This window comes from Podarcis muralis, chromosome 12 (assembly GCF_964188315.1).
Source record: "Podarcis muralis chromosome 12, rPodMur119.hap1.1, whole genome shotgun sequence".
Taxonomy (NCBI): domain Eukaryota; kingdom Metazoa; phylum Chordata; class Lepidosauria; order Squamata; family Lacertidae; genus Podarcis; species Podarcis muralis.
This window is the reverse complement of record NC_135666.1, coordinates 39363466-39382540: the sequence shown is the minus strand read 5'-3', so window position 1 is coordinate 39382540 and position 19075 is coordinate 39363466. Positions and strand designations below refer to the sequence as shown.

General features: G+C 39.5%; 1 protein-coding gene across 9 annotated transcripts in view; it reads left to right on the top strand.

The window, feature by feature from the left end:
* TBC1D5 (TBC1 domain family member 5) overlaps positions 1–19075 on the top strand; it is a 286484-nt gene that overhangs the window by 222343 nt on the left and 45066 nt on the right. For all 9 annotated transcript variants that reach the window (XM_028750607.2, XM_028750600.2, XM_028750602.2 and 6 more), the window contains 3 exons: positions 5677–5776; positions 11643–11722; positions 13199–13375. In XM_028750607.2, coding sequence (XP_028606440.2) covers positions 5677–5776; positions 11643–11722; positions 13199–13375 — 357 coding nt within the window. The remainder of the gene's footprint in view (positions 1–5676; positions 5777–11642; positions 11723–13198; positions 13376–19075) is intronic.

Genomic DNA, 19075 nt, shown 5'->3' with positions numbered 1-19075 from the left:
AAATGTGAAATAACAATCCCATACCTACATGACATCATATTACCATGGAAATGTTATAACCTACAAATCTGAAGATACTGAGTAAAAGTGAATGCTGCGGTTTTGAAGAGGTTTGCTTTCTCCTGTGTCTCTTTCCTTAACATAGCTCATCTAGTGTTGCTGACAGTGCTGCCATCCTATGGCCAGTAGAAATCTGTTATTAATGAATACCTTGTTCATAAATACGGCTTCAAACAATACTTACTGCAGTTTTCTGAAGTGTCACCCCATGGTTAGTTATGTGGTAAGCAATTCTGTGTATTTCCAGAGTCCAGCCATGTAGGGACGTAAGCAAAACTTGCTATGAGCAAGTATCTACTCCTATATTCTGTTAATGCTTTTGAGGTGCTGTAACTGATTCCAGCTAGCTGACCCAGAAGGTCATTGTTAATTCTGATGGTCAGTATAATGAAAAGTCACTCAGAGGGCCAGGAGAACCAACAGGCAATACTCCTCCTGCCCACCTCACAGCCACAGTTCATCTATCCGGTTAAGCAAGGCCAGAAACCAGTATTGAACAGAAGCCACATATTTGGTACTATTCAAGATAAACTGGAGCTGTAACTTTAAAACAAGCATCTGTAAGGTTTAGTCATCAACAACTCCAATACAAGTTTAAGCTAGGTGATTTCTTCATTTCATCTTTCTTTCTGCAACTTCTGTGGGCTTCAAGATATCATTATCAGGACTGGTTCATGCAGTGCTCCATCTTGGCCATGTCATGGTCATGTCATGCCCATAGGATTCTAAGCTTCCAGACATTGCCTGGGCTGGATGAGAAGAAGCAATGCACAACTGAAAAAATATGTCCCAGTATGCAAAAGTCACACAAATGGAGTGATAAGTAGCACTAATTGAATCCAGAAAGACAAGAGAACATGTCATGAATCAGACTCCGTAAACAAACAAATATGTAGACGCATCCAGAATTAAACAGGTGTGCAATTTGTCTGAGGTGCATAGTAGCAATGAATACTACTAAAGTGGAACCATACATTTCCATTTCCCCCCAGTACCGATACTTTTTGAGTTAACTTATAAAGAATGTATATGATCAAGTGCCTACATGCATATTTTGACAGGATGTGTTGGTGCACTTAAAGCCAGGGGCGGTGTTGGGGTTAGCATCGCTAGACACCTACCAAGGCCCATACTCCAGCAGAGGGCCCACGTTTGACCTCCAGAGACCCTTCCCCCTTCTCCTGCTCCTTGCTGTTGCTACCTGGTCACCTGCCCCCTCTAGGTTTGTGTGTGTGAGCATGAAAAGAGCATCATCCACAATACATTGACCTCTTCTGGACAAGAGTGTAGATTGAGCCAGAGGGAGCAAGCAGGTGAATGAGCAGTGATTATGTGTGCAAGGAGGTGGGTTCACAGAGAGAGAGAGAGCACTCAGGGCATCTGGCCTAAATGATTCTCAAAATTAGGAACACACACCGCTAAATACTATGCCTGCTAAGTTTTGAAAGATTTGTTAATATTTTGGCATTAGTGGAGTAATCGCTGCTCACATGCTGTTTGCATAGACAATACAACAATTCCTTAAATGTCACTTGAACATTATCATGAGTTAGCATTTATGTATTAGTGCCAGAAAGCAGACTGTTGCAAAAGAATGGAAACATTAGATGATATTTTCGTAGCCATAATAACCTTGGGTGAATGACGCGAGAAGGAAAATTCATTCTGCCATCCATTTGGCCGCTTACAATAGTAATAGGCTGTACTTGATGCTAATCACAAGACGGTGTACGTTGTATGTGCTTTGTGAAGGCACTTCTCTGTGCCTTTCTCCCCCAGTTATAGGGGAAATAAATTCAATTAAGATGACAGCACTATTTATTTCCCAAGATGTTGGTAAGAAACATGGTTTCTAGTTAAAACAGGATTTGTGCAATTAAAATATGAATGTTGCAGTTTTCATTTCATTCTTCCAATGTGTGTGAAGCAAATGTCCTCACTTCTGTTTCATAATCATCATATTTAGCATTTTTTATGGTATCCTTCATAAGCTTAAAGCATGTCACAGGTATCCATCTCTGTAAGCTTTACAACAGCTGGTAAAACATGCCATTATTAGTAGGAGGAATCTGAAGGCCAGCTAGTCTGTTAACGGCTGGGATGAAATTTGATTCGGGGACTTCCTGAGCCCCTTTCAGTTATTACCATCTGTATGACTAGTGCAGGGGGAAAGGAAGGGTGGGGGTTGGCTCCTGACTCCACCCTTAACATCACATGCCTGCCTGGTTCCAAAAACTGCTATCTACATATACGACAAAACTCTAAAGAGGGTACTGAATGTACTCGTGGAGACTTCCATGTAACTGAGAGTGCAATTCAGTCAACTCATGGAAAAAGCTGCATTCCTTGCATTGATTACCATGTTTATATAGAGGAATAACTTCCACTTGTGCAATGGAGCTTCCTCTTCTCTCCCCCCACCCTGGCCAGGTACCTTCCCCACCCCCAAAATCTGCTCTGGGGTTTCCCCCAGTTCCCTGGAACATATTTTGGGTTGTTCCATTGCACGAGCAGAGGTTTTATTTTCACAGTGATTTAAAAGCTGGATTAAAATGTGACATTACCAAAGTAAACAACATTTGTGTTTGTTTGTTTGTTTGTTTGTTTGTTTGTTTGTTTGTTTAAAAATATTTTAGGGTGCTTTTTTAGGCCATGTGCACCCAATAAAACAGCATAAAACAACAAAGAAAAATGCTTTTTTTAAAAAAAAAAACTACTCAGTAAAACCTCATTAAAAGAAAGAGAGAAAGCTGAATTCAACAGAAATATCATCCAGCCAATAAAAGGTTGCTCCTAGAAGGCCAATTGAAAAAGAGAGGTCTTCAAGGCCTTTTGAAAACCCTTCCCCATGGCAGCGTGACGCGGGTCTGATGGAAAGGAATCCCAGACTTGTGGGCCCACCATACGGAAGAAACTCTCCCTTAAATAAAGATAGGTGTATGCAGTGCTTTTTTTTCTTTAAAAAAACGTTTAGGGGTACTCTCATTTTGACTCAAGAAAATCACCATTTTATAGTTCAAATTGGGGAAAATAAATACAGTAAATGGACAAAAGTACAAAGATTCACAAAATGTTTAGGGGTATGCGTTCCCCTGCGTCCCCCCAGAAAAAAAGCACTGGGTCTATGTGTGACAGTCTCATGTGTAAGGAAATAAACCCGTTTTCAAAATGTTTACTAAAGGTTTGGTTGCATGTAACATGCTGTGTGGTTTTCGTACAAACATCAAGTAGTATAGTCTGTAATGAACAGAAACATATCTTAAATTACGTTGTGAAAGTGGTGACCTAGATGAATATATTACTGGCTTGCAAGTAAAGCATCCAGCTCACTTTTGGGTTTAATTGAAGTGGTTGCTGAGTATCTTTAGATTACAGTGGTCTAGAGGTATAAATGTGTGGGAAGTACTTGCTGCAGTTTCCTAGAAATGAACTTCCCAGAACTGGTGACAGTTTTCTTCCCCTCAGCAGAACAATCTCATGGGTTGAATTTTCTCCTTCTTAGTTGTTTTCACAGTGGAACAACTTATTCATCAGTACTATTGTTGCATTCCTTGCTTCTACTAGCATTACTGCTGACATGTTCCTGTCAGCCCTGAAATTATTAGCTGTGAGAGTAGGTGAGCTTTAAGAAGTTAAAAGTTTTAAGCACCATTTAAAAAAAAAAAAATTCTAAGTGGCAATATAGCAATTACTCTATTGTGTCTGTTAAGATGGAAACTTAACAGGTTTGCTTAAGTAATATTGAATCTGTTTTAAGCAAATACCTCATAGGCGATTTCATTTTGTAGAGATTTTCACTAGTTGAATAATTCCCCATAATGCTTGGCTGACGTAAATATTTGTCTTCATAATGTAACATTTATGAAATCCTTTGCCAAGCAATGGTTGCCAAATCCTTGATCTCCAGAAAGGATTGTAAGCAGCTGATAAGATGCAACTTAGATGCTACCTTTAGCTGCAGCCAGTACCTTTTAATATAGAATCTAGAATCGCTTTTAGACTGCCAGTCTGCTGAGACCATAATAGAATGGTCCTACGAGCAATTGGTTAACCTATCAGAAAGTGTTCCTCCCAAACTTGGGTTTAAGGACTGATGTAACTACTTTCAAAAACAGTTTCCAACATAGCAAACCTTTACACATACATCTTACCTGCCATTTCTCTGAACTGGGGTCCGAATTTAGACTCTTCATTTACTTGGTCCTGTCTAAATTTAGAATGGCACAGGAAGCCGTGTGAAACGCGGTTGTTTTGCTCTTCTAAAAGTATGGCTCTGCAAGTGTGTCTGAATAGCACCACAGATACTCTTCAGCCCTATTTCCGCACAAAAGAATTTTGTGAGGGCATTTGAAAAGCATTAGAGTTATGTAGGGCCCTCTAGTAAACTTACATCTGTTAATAGCTAAGAAATCTGCAGTTAATTTAATGCTACTGACTCATGACTACAAATATAACACAATTTGCAATCCTGCCCATATGTCTGTTGTAACAAAGTAGAATTGCATTGTTTGATTAATCTGGAAAAGAAGATTACACTCATAATTACCGGTAGCATGAAACATGTGATGCCTTTATAATTTGTAGAATAAAATAAATGCAGACCGTTAGAGATGGCCCATAGCCCAGACCACTTTGGCAGAGAGAAAAATGATGCTCCCAGTAGGGATAATAATCCTAACCCGCTTACCTGGGTGAAAGCCCCATTGAACTCAATAGGATTTACTTCTGAGTAGCCATGGTTAGGACTCTGCTGTAAATAACTACATAACTGATTAAAAAGGTTGCCTCGCCCTGCCTAATGGTAAAGCCAGTTTCAAAATTATGCCCCCTCTTCTGACAGTCACAGAGTATTTTTATATGAGGCTGCACCACAGAGAGAGATAGCAAAGCAGGGCTATTCCATTGCCTTTACTACAAGACTTGTGGATTTAAGTTAGACTTTTACCTTTCCTCAATCATTGGACTAGATGACCCTCATGGTCCCTTCCAACTCTTCAGGTCTATGATCACCACAAGTTTTAGTCTTGACTAATTTTTCATATTGATTTCAATGGGAGCTAAGGAAAACCAACTTCCTCTGGATCTGACCCAAGTGCTGTGTCAGCCCTTGAGAGGTGTTGGGTTAAAGAAGCTGGAACATCACAGTTGTCTACAAAAGACCATAGGCAGCCTTGAGATCTGGTAAAAGTCCTTGAACTTACCTACCCTAAAGAAGATAAATCATTTGTCTAGGTACATGTTTTGACTGAAGACATGCAAGGTGGTATTCTGCAAAGCAGAGACTGTAACAAAAAAGTATGTTGAAACTATAAGGATCTGGCTTGTGCTAAATGGGTAAGGGGAACATGAGTTAAGAGTTGTTGGACTACTTCTGCTTAAGTTAGAAGCTAGTACATTCTAAAACAGCTTGAATTATCTAAGATCAATGGATTAATTTCTGGAGAGTTGTTATGAATACAGGGTTGTAGGCAGGATACATGGAGGAGGGGGGCAAGTACGCCACCCTAAGATCCTTTGAGAAAGGGTTTGATAGAAATGCAGTTTAGATAGATCATGAATAAAATATGTTATCAGTATACTTATTATTAACTAATTCATTAAACATTTTAACTATAGGAAGAAGAACTGGAAGCCCAGATTTCATTTCTCCAGGGGCAATTGAATGAGTTGGAGGCCATGTGCAAATACTGTGCAAAGATGATGAATACACATCTGGGTAAGAAGATGCTGCTCTATTAATGTCATTGTTATTAAATTTGTATATTGCCTTTCCTCCATAGATGTCAGGGTGGTTCACAACCATAACATTATAAAATATACAGAATAATAATAGGAACAAAACAAAACCAATAATCCGCCCCTCACAACAGATTTAAAAGGGTATTTATTACATGTTAATCAGCCAAAGGCTTGGTTAAAGAGGAACGTTTTTGCCTCGCACCTAAAGGTGTATAAGGAGCCAGCCAAACCTTCCTAGGGAGTTACAGATAGGTAGCCGTGTTGGTCTGCCATAGTCAAAACAAAAAAAATTCCTTCCAGTAGCACCTTAAAGACCAACTAAGTTAGTTCTTGGTATGAGCTTTCGTGTGTATGCACACTTCTTCAGATACACTCAGATACACTCTTCCTAGGGAGAACATTCCACAAATGGGGAGCCACTGCAGAAAAGGCCCATTCTCGTGTTGCCACCCTCGGGATCTCTCGTGGAGGAAGCACACAAAGAAAGGCCTCAGATGGTGATTGCAGGGTCTGTGTAGGTTCATGTGGAGAGAAACAGTTCTTGAGGTATCGTAGTCCTGAGCTGTTTAAGACTTCGTAGGTCAAAACTAGCACTTTGAATTGGGCCCGGAAACTTAATTGGCAGCCAGTGCAGTTGGGCCAGGATTGGTGTAATATGCTCAAACAGTCTTGCCCCGGGGAGCAACCTGGCTGCCAAATTCTGCACTAGCTGAGGTTTCTGAACCATCTTCTGGGTATTGTCTCCCAAATTTAGGAAACATATCACTATGTCCAAAGTTTTGTGTATGGAACAATTTTGCAACCTTTGAAAATTCAACTGTGCAATGGGAGCATTGCCAGATTATGTTGACATGATTGAGGCTCATATTACTTTCCTCTCTTGACCAGACAAATGAAATGCAAAGTGTGTCTGACCTTCAGATAGTCTGCCAAACCTCTGCATAAATCTTCACTTAACCTTATGCTATGATAACTGTTGTGCTATGATCATTTTACACAATAGAAAGGCCATCAGAAACAAGAGCGTGGGTTTTCTCCATTCCTTTCTGTAAGTCTCCAGTAGATTGCTTATGCCAGAGGTCAGCAAGGTTTACATTGCCTGGGCTAGTTCACTGCAGTGGAGATCTGTCCATGGGCCTGTGATTTTCGGCATTGGTGTCTGCGCAGACGCAATTTCCGGCACTGCAGAAGCAAGTCCCCATGCCGTGCTGCGCTGCTCCAGTTTAGTGCAGCGGGCAGGGACATGCTGAGCTGGCAGCTCGGTTTGGGGGCGGCTTGGGGGCTGGTTAAACAACCCCTGTGGGCCACGTGTGGCCCATGAGCCTTAGGTTGCCTACTCCTGGCTTATGCCAATAATTCTGTTTTCTGTTTGCATATAGATAACTTTTATAATTTTCAGAGCTGATGCATGGGCAACATACTTTTGCCCCAGGTTTGCATGTCTTTCCATTTGTGTGAGCTTTCTTTTCTTACCTAGTAAGGTGTTTATCCACATCAGCCTCAGAATGTTCCTTTGAGATCTATTTAAAAGGAACAGGTTTTGAGTTCATTTTGCAGATTTCATTGTTTTTAATACATTGAGAGAGGTGCACTAAATTCTCCCTAAGCCCATGGTAGTTTTCTTTTATCCTTCAGAAGGTGTGTATGTGCAAGGGACTTGTAGCATGAAACAAACTAAGAAACCTGCAAGTGGCTTTCTGCATGTAGGAAACAAGACCACTAATGACCTATTTAGGAATGCTTTTGATAGTAATCTTTTTCTTCTTTTTTTTAAGAAAAGAGAAATAAAAAAAACTAGTAAGATTTCTCCTAGCTTGGCAGTTTCACTAGAGAGCAAAGTGAAAAATTCCCAGCCGGGCAGAAAACAGCTAAATCTTTTCCTTCCTTCAGCCAGTCAGTGAAAGGCCTTTTCTTGCTGTTCAGAATAGAGTACTGAAGATGTGCTGTTTTGAACATCAAGAAAGGGACTTTCACTTATTTTCATTTTTCTTTTTGTAGAAAGAGCACTTCTTTTGCACAGGTTCGCTTGAGATTTTAAGGATAGCAAAGCACACAAAAAAAATCAAACCAGGCCTGCATATCTGTCATTGCAATGACCACACCAGGAAATACAAGGTAGAAGGATGTTTATTACTGAATTAATCCCCACTCATATAAACACATCAATATATTATTTAAGATTGAAATTCCAGGTATAGAAGTTCATAACTCTCATATAAATACATCAGTTCTATATTCTAGGCATCAGCTATTTTTCTCTCCATTGAAAGGATCAAAGTATGAATAAAAAATAAATAAATAAACATGCTTTAAAACACAGTATGATTTGGAAATTTTTTGTCTTAGCATCCAGTGCACTTGGAAATATTCCAACTCTAAAAAAATATGACAGTTCTTTACCCAGAAGGTAGTTGAAACTATGTCAGCCATATGCTGATTATTTGGTGTTAGAGCTTTTATCAGCTCCTAGACTTTGGGTCAATATACTAGTTTACACTATATATCTAATGGCTTTTTCATGCAAGCTTGCTCTTCTGCTCTTAGCTAAATATCTGGGGAGGTAACTAGAAAGTATGGGGTGATATTTTGGTGATCTGTAGCAGAGTTTAGAAACTATGTTATGCAAGACCTGGAGAATCATGCTGTGCTGTGTCAGGTCCCCACCATTTCATATGTAAATTCTCATCTTTCTGGCCAACTCTGTTATGTCATTGCATCACATAAAGTGGATGGAAGGAAAAATATTAAAATGATGCATGACTGCAAGTACCACAACCATCTACAGGTGGACCAGGACCAGCAACCTTAAAGCTGAAGCTAAGCAGCTCTGATCAATCCCTGTGTAGGAAACCTCTTGGTAATCCGGTATATACTGGAAGGCTAAGTTACACCTACTGTTAGTTATTGAGGCAGAATATCTTTAAATCACAGATGTGGCACAAACCACTTGAAGTTGTTCAAGCAAATGCAGCTCTCTTTACTGTTCTCAAGTTCATTAGCTTTATGATAATTAACCAGGTGACTTTTCTCCTATACCACATACTACAATTAGATATGTGATTGTTAAAAATGTTCAAATTTCCATATCTGTATGATGGCATCATCATACTTCTACTCAGACATACCTTTTTGTTACCATGGGTTTGATCCTGAGGCTGCCGAGATTATAATTGTATTTCCTGGAATGTGAAGGAGGGAAAGATGAGTTAGAGCAGTAATTTTTGTTTGTGTGTTTATACAAAAGCTTTCTCATTAAATGTTCATCCACTTCTTTTGCTGTACCACACAATGACAACATAATTATATATTTGGGACCCTGCCTCTATGTTACTATGGAAATAAATGTGGTGTCTTGAATAACATAAGTATAGCATGTGTAAGAATGATAAATTGGTTCTTGTGGTGAAAACTGATAAATGGGGGAAAGGCTTCAGATTGTGTAGTTAGTCCATTTTGTTAGGTGCAAAGAGCTTTGAGAGCACATTTCTTCAGCATAATATTGGAGAAACTTTCTTACTTACTATTGTTTCAGCAGAACATCACTTCGGCACCTGTTGAGCAGATCTAATGAATTGTAAGACTAGCTGCCACACTTTGAAACGTAGGGGTATATCTGCCTCACTCATAACACTAGAAATCAGGGTCATCCAAAAATATTTAGCTGTCTCTTCCCCTTAAGTGAAGCATATCATAGGCAGAGTCTGGATCCAACCCATTCTCTTAACATGTTGTTTTGGGATAAGATCAAATATCTGGGAAAAGATCAAATAACTCAAATCTTTTTAAAACGTTGCTGCTATTGTAATGGCGATTATTGATTTCTTTCCCGTCCTTCACCTTGAGGTCCCATTGCAACTTTCTGTGCTTTTGGAAGGAGAGGATGGCTTTAGTTTAAAATAGATAAATGTTTGCATTAAGGACAGTTATAAACTTTGGAATATCTCTAAAGAAGTACTTTGCATTCATCTAGTAAAGTACAGTGGATGAATGCATGTGCAAAATGAGTGGTTTTAATTCTGCAGTTATTTTAGCTGATCTGGAGGTGCTCTATACATTGCATTTGTTTCTCAGAGAAAGCTTTTGATTTCTAGCTCATTTTCCTCTGGTTTACTATCTGTATCATATTTATGCAGATAGTACTAACTATCTACACCTTTGTAATGGCCCTTGGTCTTTTACATTTTTTTCTGCTGTAGCCCCTTTTCCACTTTCTTCTTGTGCAGGTTGCTCATTTTGAATGATATCCAACATCAGTTTCCTTCCTCTCTGCTCCTGTGCCACTCCTGCCCTTCACCCCAACAAATCTGTTCCACAGTCCCCCAACCCTCTAAAACAGATTTGGCAGGACCATGAGGGGCTGCAGGGAAGAGGGAAGGAAGTACAAATTCTATTGCATGAGCAGAAATCTGTTCCGTTAGGGGTGGGTACAATTACATATCACCCTTTTTCTGTTACATAACAGAGTTTATATAATTCTGCATCCCCTGGCATTTAAACCTCAAGTTTTGAATGAGGTACATAGCATTACTCTTGGCTGAGTAGTGTGGGCTGCAGATTACATCTTTTCCCTAGAATTGCTTGTTGAGTTGTTGATGTCATTCATCTTTACAGCTAGTGCCTATGATTTAATCCTAACATGTATGAAAAATTGCTGAAATATATCAGCAGTCTGAAAACAAAGCAATCTTTTGTCAAGAGTCGACAAGTTCTGAAGTGTGTATATTCACTGCTGATTTCCTGAAGCAGAATCGTGGCTTTCATCTGCTTTTAAACAACATGAGACATAACTCAAGGAAGCCATTTGTGACACAGAAACAGATTTTGTTTGCCTTGCAAATAATTTATAAGTCTCATAATTCATTTGTGTGGTATCAGTGCTCATTGTTCCATAAAAGATGCAGCTTATGAACCTTTTCTTATTTTAAGAGAGAGATTTCAAGTTTTACAATTTGAATAACAGCAACATCAGATAGGAAGAATATTTCAAAGCAAAAATGTTTCCAGATGGGCATTTTGTCATCTATGCAGTACAAGCTTATCAATACAAACATAGACTCAGACTGGGGCAGAACTATAAAATTCTTGCCTGCTTTCCTGAATTTAAATATCCCATCTGTTGTTATTCCAGGTGTTCAGTTTTTTTCCTGCCTACATGACTTAATTGGGCAAACTTGGTACTTGCCTTTTAGTCATCTGTTTAATTTGCTCTGTTAACTCAGGTGCTAAGGGAACCTGACTGCAAATGCAATAACTTAACGTGCACGTATTCATTCTTAATTTACAATGCTACCCAGATATTTCCTCTTGAATTGGGGAGTATAAGACAATGAAGATCAGTAGTCTGATGGAGAGCCAATGCAGCCTTTAAATAGAAAACATGGCCCCTTTCACTCTTGTTCTCACAATTGTTTTTGGCATTGCAGGAAATATTCATGATAAATTGTAGTCAAATGCAGCATTCATATGTAACAATAAATACTGGTTTCCTGCCATATGAAAATTAGCCTAAACAAGCCTTGGTATCACCCACTCCCCTCCTCATGAGGAGGAGATTAGAAAAAAATGCTCTTGTTTTTATATAGCCATAGTTTAGCCTTACACCTGAACCGTAAACTGTGCTTAACTTTAATTATGGTTTGTTGAAACAAGCCAGCCCCATAAGCCAGTGTTTCAGCTGAACTGTAACTGTAAGTGATTTTTTTAAGGGTTCTTATCCAGACTCCGTATTTTTTTTAGATATATATCAAAGTATACATTCATCTTCGTGGCCATTGGGTTGCATGTAATCTTGAGGCACATAATCTTGGTTCTTTCTTGTGAAATAATTGTTTTTGGCATTGCAGGAAATATTCAAGAAGTCATTCTTCAGGAACACTTGGAGAAGGAAGATGAAATTCTAGTGTCCTTGGCTGGATTGAAGCAGGTATATCTTTTGACAAAATGAAGATTCTATGTATAAAAATTTTTGAATGGCACTTCTATAATTTATGTGCTTTTTTCTGAACTTTGCATTATTCAGGATTATAATTGCTGAACTTTAATAGTTTGTTGAGATTTATTATGATAGTGAGCAAAAGAAGAGTCTGTGGAACTTACTGAAATAATAATGCTGGTAGACAATTCTGACTTTCAGTTTCTTCTTGCTGCTGTGAGCTAAAGAAACAGTAGCCAGAGTAAAAGGCCACAACTTTATCAAGCAACATGGCAACCAAACTCAAATTACCCAAGGCCATTTCAGAGGTAATCTAGCCAGCCCCAATCGAGTCCTCCAGGGCATATCCATGATAGGCCAAACCATTTTAATAATGAATTCCTTCACTAACAGGACCCCCAGTGAAACACCAGGAACCCTGTTGATTCTGTATTCTCTTGTCATCAAAATTAGAATCATAGAATTGTATAGTTGGAAGGGACCACAAAAGTCATCTAGTCCAACCATCTGCAATGCAGAGATCTTTTGCCCAAAGTGGGGCTCAAACCCACAACCCTGAGATTAAAAATCTCATGCTTTACTACCTCAGTTATGACAAGTAAGACTATAAGCAATTGAAATGACCTTAAAACTTCAGGTCAGCAAGAACAATAACCTTAATTTGACCAATTGTGCCCTTTGGAATTCCATAGAAGAGCAAAAATAAACAGCCAGTCAGGTTGGCATGTAAAGATTACATTCTAGTGCCCAGTAAAGGGGATTTTTTTAAGCCCATTATGTTCCAACAGGGTGAGTGGCTAGATGAAATGTCTGACTCTTCTCAGTGTTCCCGTTTTGGTTTGCCTTCAGTTTACATAGCCTCACCTTGCAAGATCTCACAGTATCTCAAGCATTACTATCATTTCCCAGAAATCTTGTGAGGTCAAGAACTCCAAACCTTGCAAATTTCTAAGGGAATTTGGCAACTTGGCCCCTCCCTGCCCACTTTCTTCCCACACTCACCACCACTGAGGGATGAACGGTGGGGGACCTTTTAATGGTGCCCAGTCTTTGTTCTTCATATTCTAATGCCATTGCAGTTGTAAGATCATGCACTATGGGTGCTTTCAGTTAGATTATCAGTTTTAATATATGTCTGTTCTCTCTTGCAATTTTTCAGTATTTTGTGGAATTGTAGGCTGGATCCAGAAAGGGCTCAGGTCGATACACTGTGGCACGTTTCAATGTTTTAATGGCATCCAGGGGAACTGATGTCCTTTTAAATGCATTTCCTTTATCTCATCATTCTTGCTAGAAGATTCAGTGGCACCCTAATGCTTTTACTCAGAAACACAGTTGTCATTTTTATAAATGTCTTCAACAATTTAGGCAATCAATGCATAAGAAGATTGATTCCGAAGAGGGCCTGGCTTTAAGTGGCAGATGTTGCAATGCGGCTAAATTACTTTCCCCCCTCTTGATAAACAGATCAAGGATATTTTGAAAGGTTCCTTACGTTTCAATCAGAGCCAGTTGGAGGCTGAGGAGAATGAACAAATCACAATAGAAGATGATCACTACTGTTCCAACAATCAGACCAAGGAGACAAATGAAGCTGTAGAAGAGCCTTCAGTTGCAAAGGAGCCCCTGCCTCTAGGGAAGCAGGTAAAGTGCATGCGTTTCAGAAAAGGAAGGTCTGGGGTACTTTTTAAAGCCTTAAAAAAAAGCAGACAGGAAAGATAAAGGCCTAATCCAAGGCAAGCAAGCCCCATTGAATTCAAGTCCCAATGGATTGCAGGCTTAGAATTTCTTCATAATAACAACAACAACAACAACAACAACAACAACAATAACAACAATAACAATAATAATATTAACAATTAAGTCACTTTCAAAATAAATAAGTAGCAATAGTAGCTTCCAACTCCATTTGAACCTTTTTTCATAAGAATCTGAATTTATCTTTTAAACTTTCTGATGGCCACCAACATGAATGGCTTTTAGGTGTGACAAGTTCATGGACCATAAGACTATTAATGGCTACTAGTCATGGTGGCTGTATACAGTGGTATCATGGTTTTCCAACAGAATGTGTTCTGAACCATTCGAAAACCAAAGTGCAGCTTCCGAAAACCAAAGTGCAGCACCGGACGCTCAGCTTCCGAAAATCATTCGAAAACTGGAACACTCACCTCCAGGTTTCGATCGTTCAGGAGCTGATTCGTTTGAGAGCCAAGGCGTTCAGCTTCCGAAGTACGACTGTACTGCTTTCAGGATCAGAGACAAGCACCCCTCTGAAAACCTGCTGCTGACAAGCACAAAATGAGAAAGCAATTGTCTTTGTATCCTGCTTCTGGGGTTCCCACTTGGGAAACAAGGGCTGGACTTGATGGGCTTTAGTCTGATTCAGCAGGGCTATTATGTTCCCCCTTTGGGGCAAATATATTTGGGATGTCCTATTCTAATGACAGTTACTGACTTTCAGATAAAGCATTTGTCTCTGTTCCTTCCCTGTTTTCTGGTATATATGAAGATAAGCTGTGATATGCTAAAAGATGCAGAATCTGACTATTGAAACCTAGGGATTTCACAACAGAAGATGAACATTTTTTGCCATTGCTTGACTCTTCTTATTGTCTCTGTCTTCTAGACTATCATTATGCAATAATATTTGACCAGCTACATTGCTGCACTATGTTTATCGTCAACTCTTTTGAACCACTCTACTCTTTCAGCTGTTTGGGCTTTTCCTTCAAATCTGTATGGTAGCTTTATCTCTTGTAAACGCTCATTCAGGTTATGAAGGGAAATAGCTCTATCTGCCTTCAATGTAGCAAGTGGTTGCATTAGACTTTTCTGTCTTATACATAAGCTGATACATCCATTTCAGAGTAGACGATCACATACAAGCCAAACACCAGCAATAACATTCATTTATTTTTAATCCACTCTTCATAGATCAATCTCAGGGCAGGGCACAATAATATAAAACTATAAATTAAAATATAAGAGTTTCAACTACGGTAATCAAACAAACAGATAAAATGATAAGATGGAACATTTGGAAAACCCATAGCGTAGCTGTTTTCTTGATCAATTCCCATTTATTTCAAGAATTTTACAATGGAAACTCCCAACAGGCTGTCCCTGTGATAAAGGAATCCCTAAATGTTATGGCTGTTTGACATTGGCTTTCCAATGCTATGTATCACTCAACTCTTTTCACACATACAGTTTAAAAACCCTTTTTCTGGGTAGTCCTCTTTAAGACGTGTGCAACTTTTTAAGAGAAGGAGTTTGTCTTTCTCAGTACCTTGGAGAGCCCTAACTCAGGATTCACTTTAATATAGCCTTTTAATTAAAAAGTTAATGTGGTGAGCACTTCAGAGATTTCTGCCTAAAAGCTGACCAGCGAAGTTCATGACCAAAGAAAAAATACAGAATCAGAAAAGTTTTACAAAACATAGTTTAGTTTACACTATGGAATAATAATATTTTTTTTAAAAAAAAAACTGTTTTTACAAAAAGAATTCTGCGTAATTGGTCCGGTATTAAACATGCCTAAGAGAATAATCCATTCAGTGAAAATAGAAACTTGCAGGATTGGCCACTAGCCTCCCAGCAGTCTTGTCAATACAATACAAGTCAAGCTGGCACTGCGCCCCATCCTGCTTCAGTTTTGTCTGTAAATTTGGGATTTGTGGACATGATCTACATTGTCACCCCTGCAACATAGTATAATAGTTTTCTGTTCATAGCTGTCCAGCTATGGGATGTTGCTGAACCATTGACGGGGCTGGGATGCAGACTGCAACCCAAAATCATATTAACCAGTGTCAGTATTCAGTGGTAAATCTACTCTGAATCTTCAACGTTTTAGGACCAGGTCAGCTTTGAATATCTGTTTGAACATGAAAAATGTGATTTCAAAATGTTTTGGACTGGATTCATTGCCGTGATGGCTCACGTGCTCAGAAGCCTATAACTGGTTGGGTGTTACTGAGAATTGCAGTCTGCCTCCAGGATATCTAAGGAAGAAGTTACTGTTTTCCATATGACGACTTCTGTTTAGAAAACAGGCTATGTCTGCTTACCTGTTGTATGACATTGTGAAAGCCAGGTCTACAGTAAGTAACAGGCTCCACTTACATACTGGATTTGCAATGTCGGCATACTTTTATTAGCAGAGAATGTAGGAAATTGCACACCATTTAATGTAAATTTCATCTCATAAAATAGCCAATTGATACTTTTCACAGAACAGGCGGGTGTGGCTTAATAGGATTTCCTGTTTATGAATGTTAGGATAGATGCTTTCTGCATTTTTTTACATTTAAGGCAAATATGATAGCCTTTCTATTACTTACTTTGCAAATAATATCCATTGGGTCTAGGTGTTTACTAAGCAACTACACCTGCTTTTCAGTCTGCTGAAAGCCCTGCTAAACATTTTGGAGACAAAATGAGAGCAGAATACTAATGCATGGTATGAAACCCTCATTCACTCAAATAGATTAAATTAGCCCTTTTGAATTTCATGGAGGTAGGGTTCTATCCATCATGCTGTTGTGCAGATTTATATAGAAGCCACCATCTTTACAACTAAAGTGGGAAAATGCTTGTTCAAATAGGTAAAGACAGCGAGATCTGACTCTGGCAAGCTGTCAGATGTTTGGGTGGAGTGTGCTCCACTAGAAAGAGAAGCTAGATTGCCCTGAGAAGGGGGGGGGGTTGTGTTGCTTTTTGTGTACTTTCATGGAACAAGTGTAAGACGGTGAGCATTGCACACAGCTTTGGTGGGGAAGAGGTTTCTCCATGCTGTGAGCTTGTCAGCTGGTGTTCACGATGCCACTTCCCACAAATCTAGATCACTGTATCTATTCATTGCCAAGAATATGGAACTTTTCGCTCCTGGGGCCAACTGCCCAAGGGTTGCACTGAACAGGTGGCCCTTTTAAGTGTTGCTGCCTGGCCAGTCAGCAAGGTTCTGCCCTATCGACACGGTCACTGATTGGGCCGTTTGAATGGGCATTTTTGGCAGGAATCCACCGCTAGATCCTCAGGCTATGGGGAATTTCCTGCAACGGTCAAGCAGAGGGAATCGAGGCTGGAGCACGAGGAACCGCAAATGTCACCCCACCCACCCTGGGAAGGTGGTGAGCAGCCATTGCCAAGAATATGCAGCTTACCATAAGAGCAGGCAGACACTAGGACCAAAGTATGGTGTTTCAAGCTCATTACTATGAGGGGGGAAAGAGGCCAAATTATATATCTTGCTTGGCCTATCTCAGTAGGAATTCTGCCTGAAATTGGGCCCTGGGTATCCTGAATTAAAAAAAACCCCTGAGGTGCTCTCAGTTGTTTGTCCTCTTCTTTTTCTTCCTTTTTCCTTCTCTTTGTGGGATTTATAAAGGAACAATCTTACTTTAGACAAAAATTATGTAGATCGGTTCCAATATATATAACATGTAATGCTTACTATGTTTTTTATTTCAAAAAATGAGAGGAAAGGAAAACATTAATACCTCTATTTCATGTCTTCCTCTGTTCTGCTTAGCTTTAACTTTAATCAGAAGCATTTAAAGAAATAAAAGCTTCATAATGAATTTTCAGAAGTTAAATAAGTGCTATGTTCAATGGCCTATACAGAAAGGACACCAGAGCCAACTTTCAGTTTTAATGAGGCACGGTGTCGTATTGTGATGTCTTTAGGTCAGGCTGGAAGAATTTTATGAGTGCAGCATAAGCTTTTAAAATATTGCCATGAATTAATTGGAACATTTTAATGCATCAGTATCTGTCCTATCAAAGGCAGTAGTTCTAAACTTAGACTAGGCTGCAAGTCTCTTTGAGCAGGCATGCTTTGGATTGAGCTTTTTCTGTATTAGCACCAAAATAACTAATTGTATTGCTTTTTCTACCCCTCTGTAGTAGTATGTGTGAGGCAGCTTCAAGGCTGCTACCTCTACTCCACTGTATTGCAATTATGTTGTGGCTGCTCACATTTCAGCTTCTTCTTTTTAACCTTGGGCTTATTCATGCATAAAGTTTATTTTGCCATGATTACCTGCACACAGTAATTTCCGTACAGATGCAACTGTGTTGAAATAGCCAGTAATCCAATGTGTAGATTAAAAATGATCCAGCATTTTTAAGTCCCATAGATTTCAGTGGCAGAGTTAAACAGATGCTTAACTCTCTTCCAATAAGATTAGTGAGGCTGAAAGTTCTAGAAGGAAGCGGGGGGGGGGGCTGAACAGCCTTTCCTAGTCATTATAGACTTTATTAGAGCTAGGACAGTTGAATGCTTGATAGGAAGATTGGGACTTGACCTTTCTCTATAAATCTATTGGAGATGCCAGTTGTCATCTCATAATAAACAAAAGCAATTGTGTATGTCCGGTTGTGATTTGCAGAGAGATAGCTTTACAATAGGGAGGGGAAAGGAGTGAATTAATTTAGAATTTTACAAAAGGCCAATTATTTATATGATCAACACATTATGTTTTCTTTATATGAGACCAGCGAACTGTCAAAATTCAGAGCCACTGTATTATTTACAGTTAGGGCTGGCAACACACAAGGGAGAAATCAGCTTCAAATGTTTTGCTTGCTGGATTTAAATTTAGAGGGATTTGCATATTCTTTGCATATTGCATCAGTATAGATGTTGAGTAGAGGAAGTTTCAGCAGGATGTTGCTTTTCCTCTCTTGGTAGTACAGTTGTCACAAAAGCTGCGCCTGGTGGCATTCTCTCCTTTGCAAATTTTAAGGGAGAGGGCTGTGGTGCCTTATAAGGTGGAATGGAAAGGGAGAATGGAAGGGAAGAACAGGTGATTTATCTCTCTTCCATGATTTGGTTCCAGACACCCCTTCTTTTACTGCTCACTACTTTACCACTTCCCATCAGCCACACCAATTCCAGTCTTTCATCACCTGCCCTGCAGACGCAGAGAGCCGGTGTGGTGTGGTGGTTAGAGTGTCAGACTAGGACCTGGGAGACCAGGGTTCAAGCCCCACTCAGCCACGAAGCTCACTGGGTGACCTTGGGCCAGTCACTGCCTCTCGACCTTCTGTACTTCTCAAGGTTATTGTGGGGATTAAATGTGAAGGGGGAGAACCACGTATGCCAGCTTGAGCTCCTTGAAGGAAAAAGTAGGATAGAAATGCAATCATTCAATCAATAAAAGGTAGCAGAAATTCATTTTGTGATTCTTACACAGGACATTATTTCTCTCCCCACCCCCCTTGGATAGCTAAAGGGAGGCACACACATGAACCCATAAAACATGTAGACCTGTTTAAAACATAGTATCAGGAGGGTTTGCTTGCTTTAATGCATGATGGAAATAACTTTCATCCTAC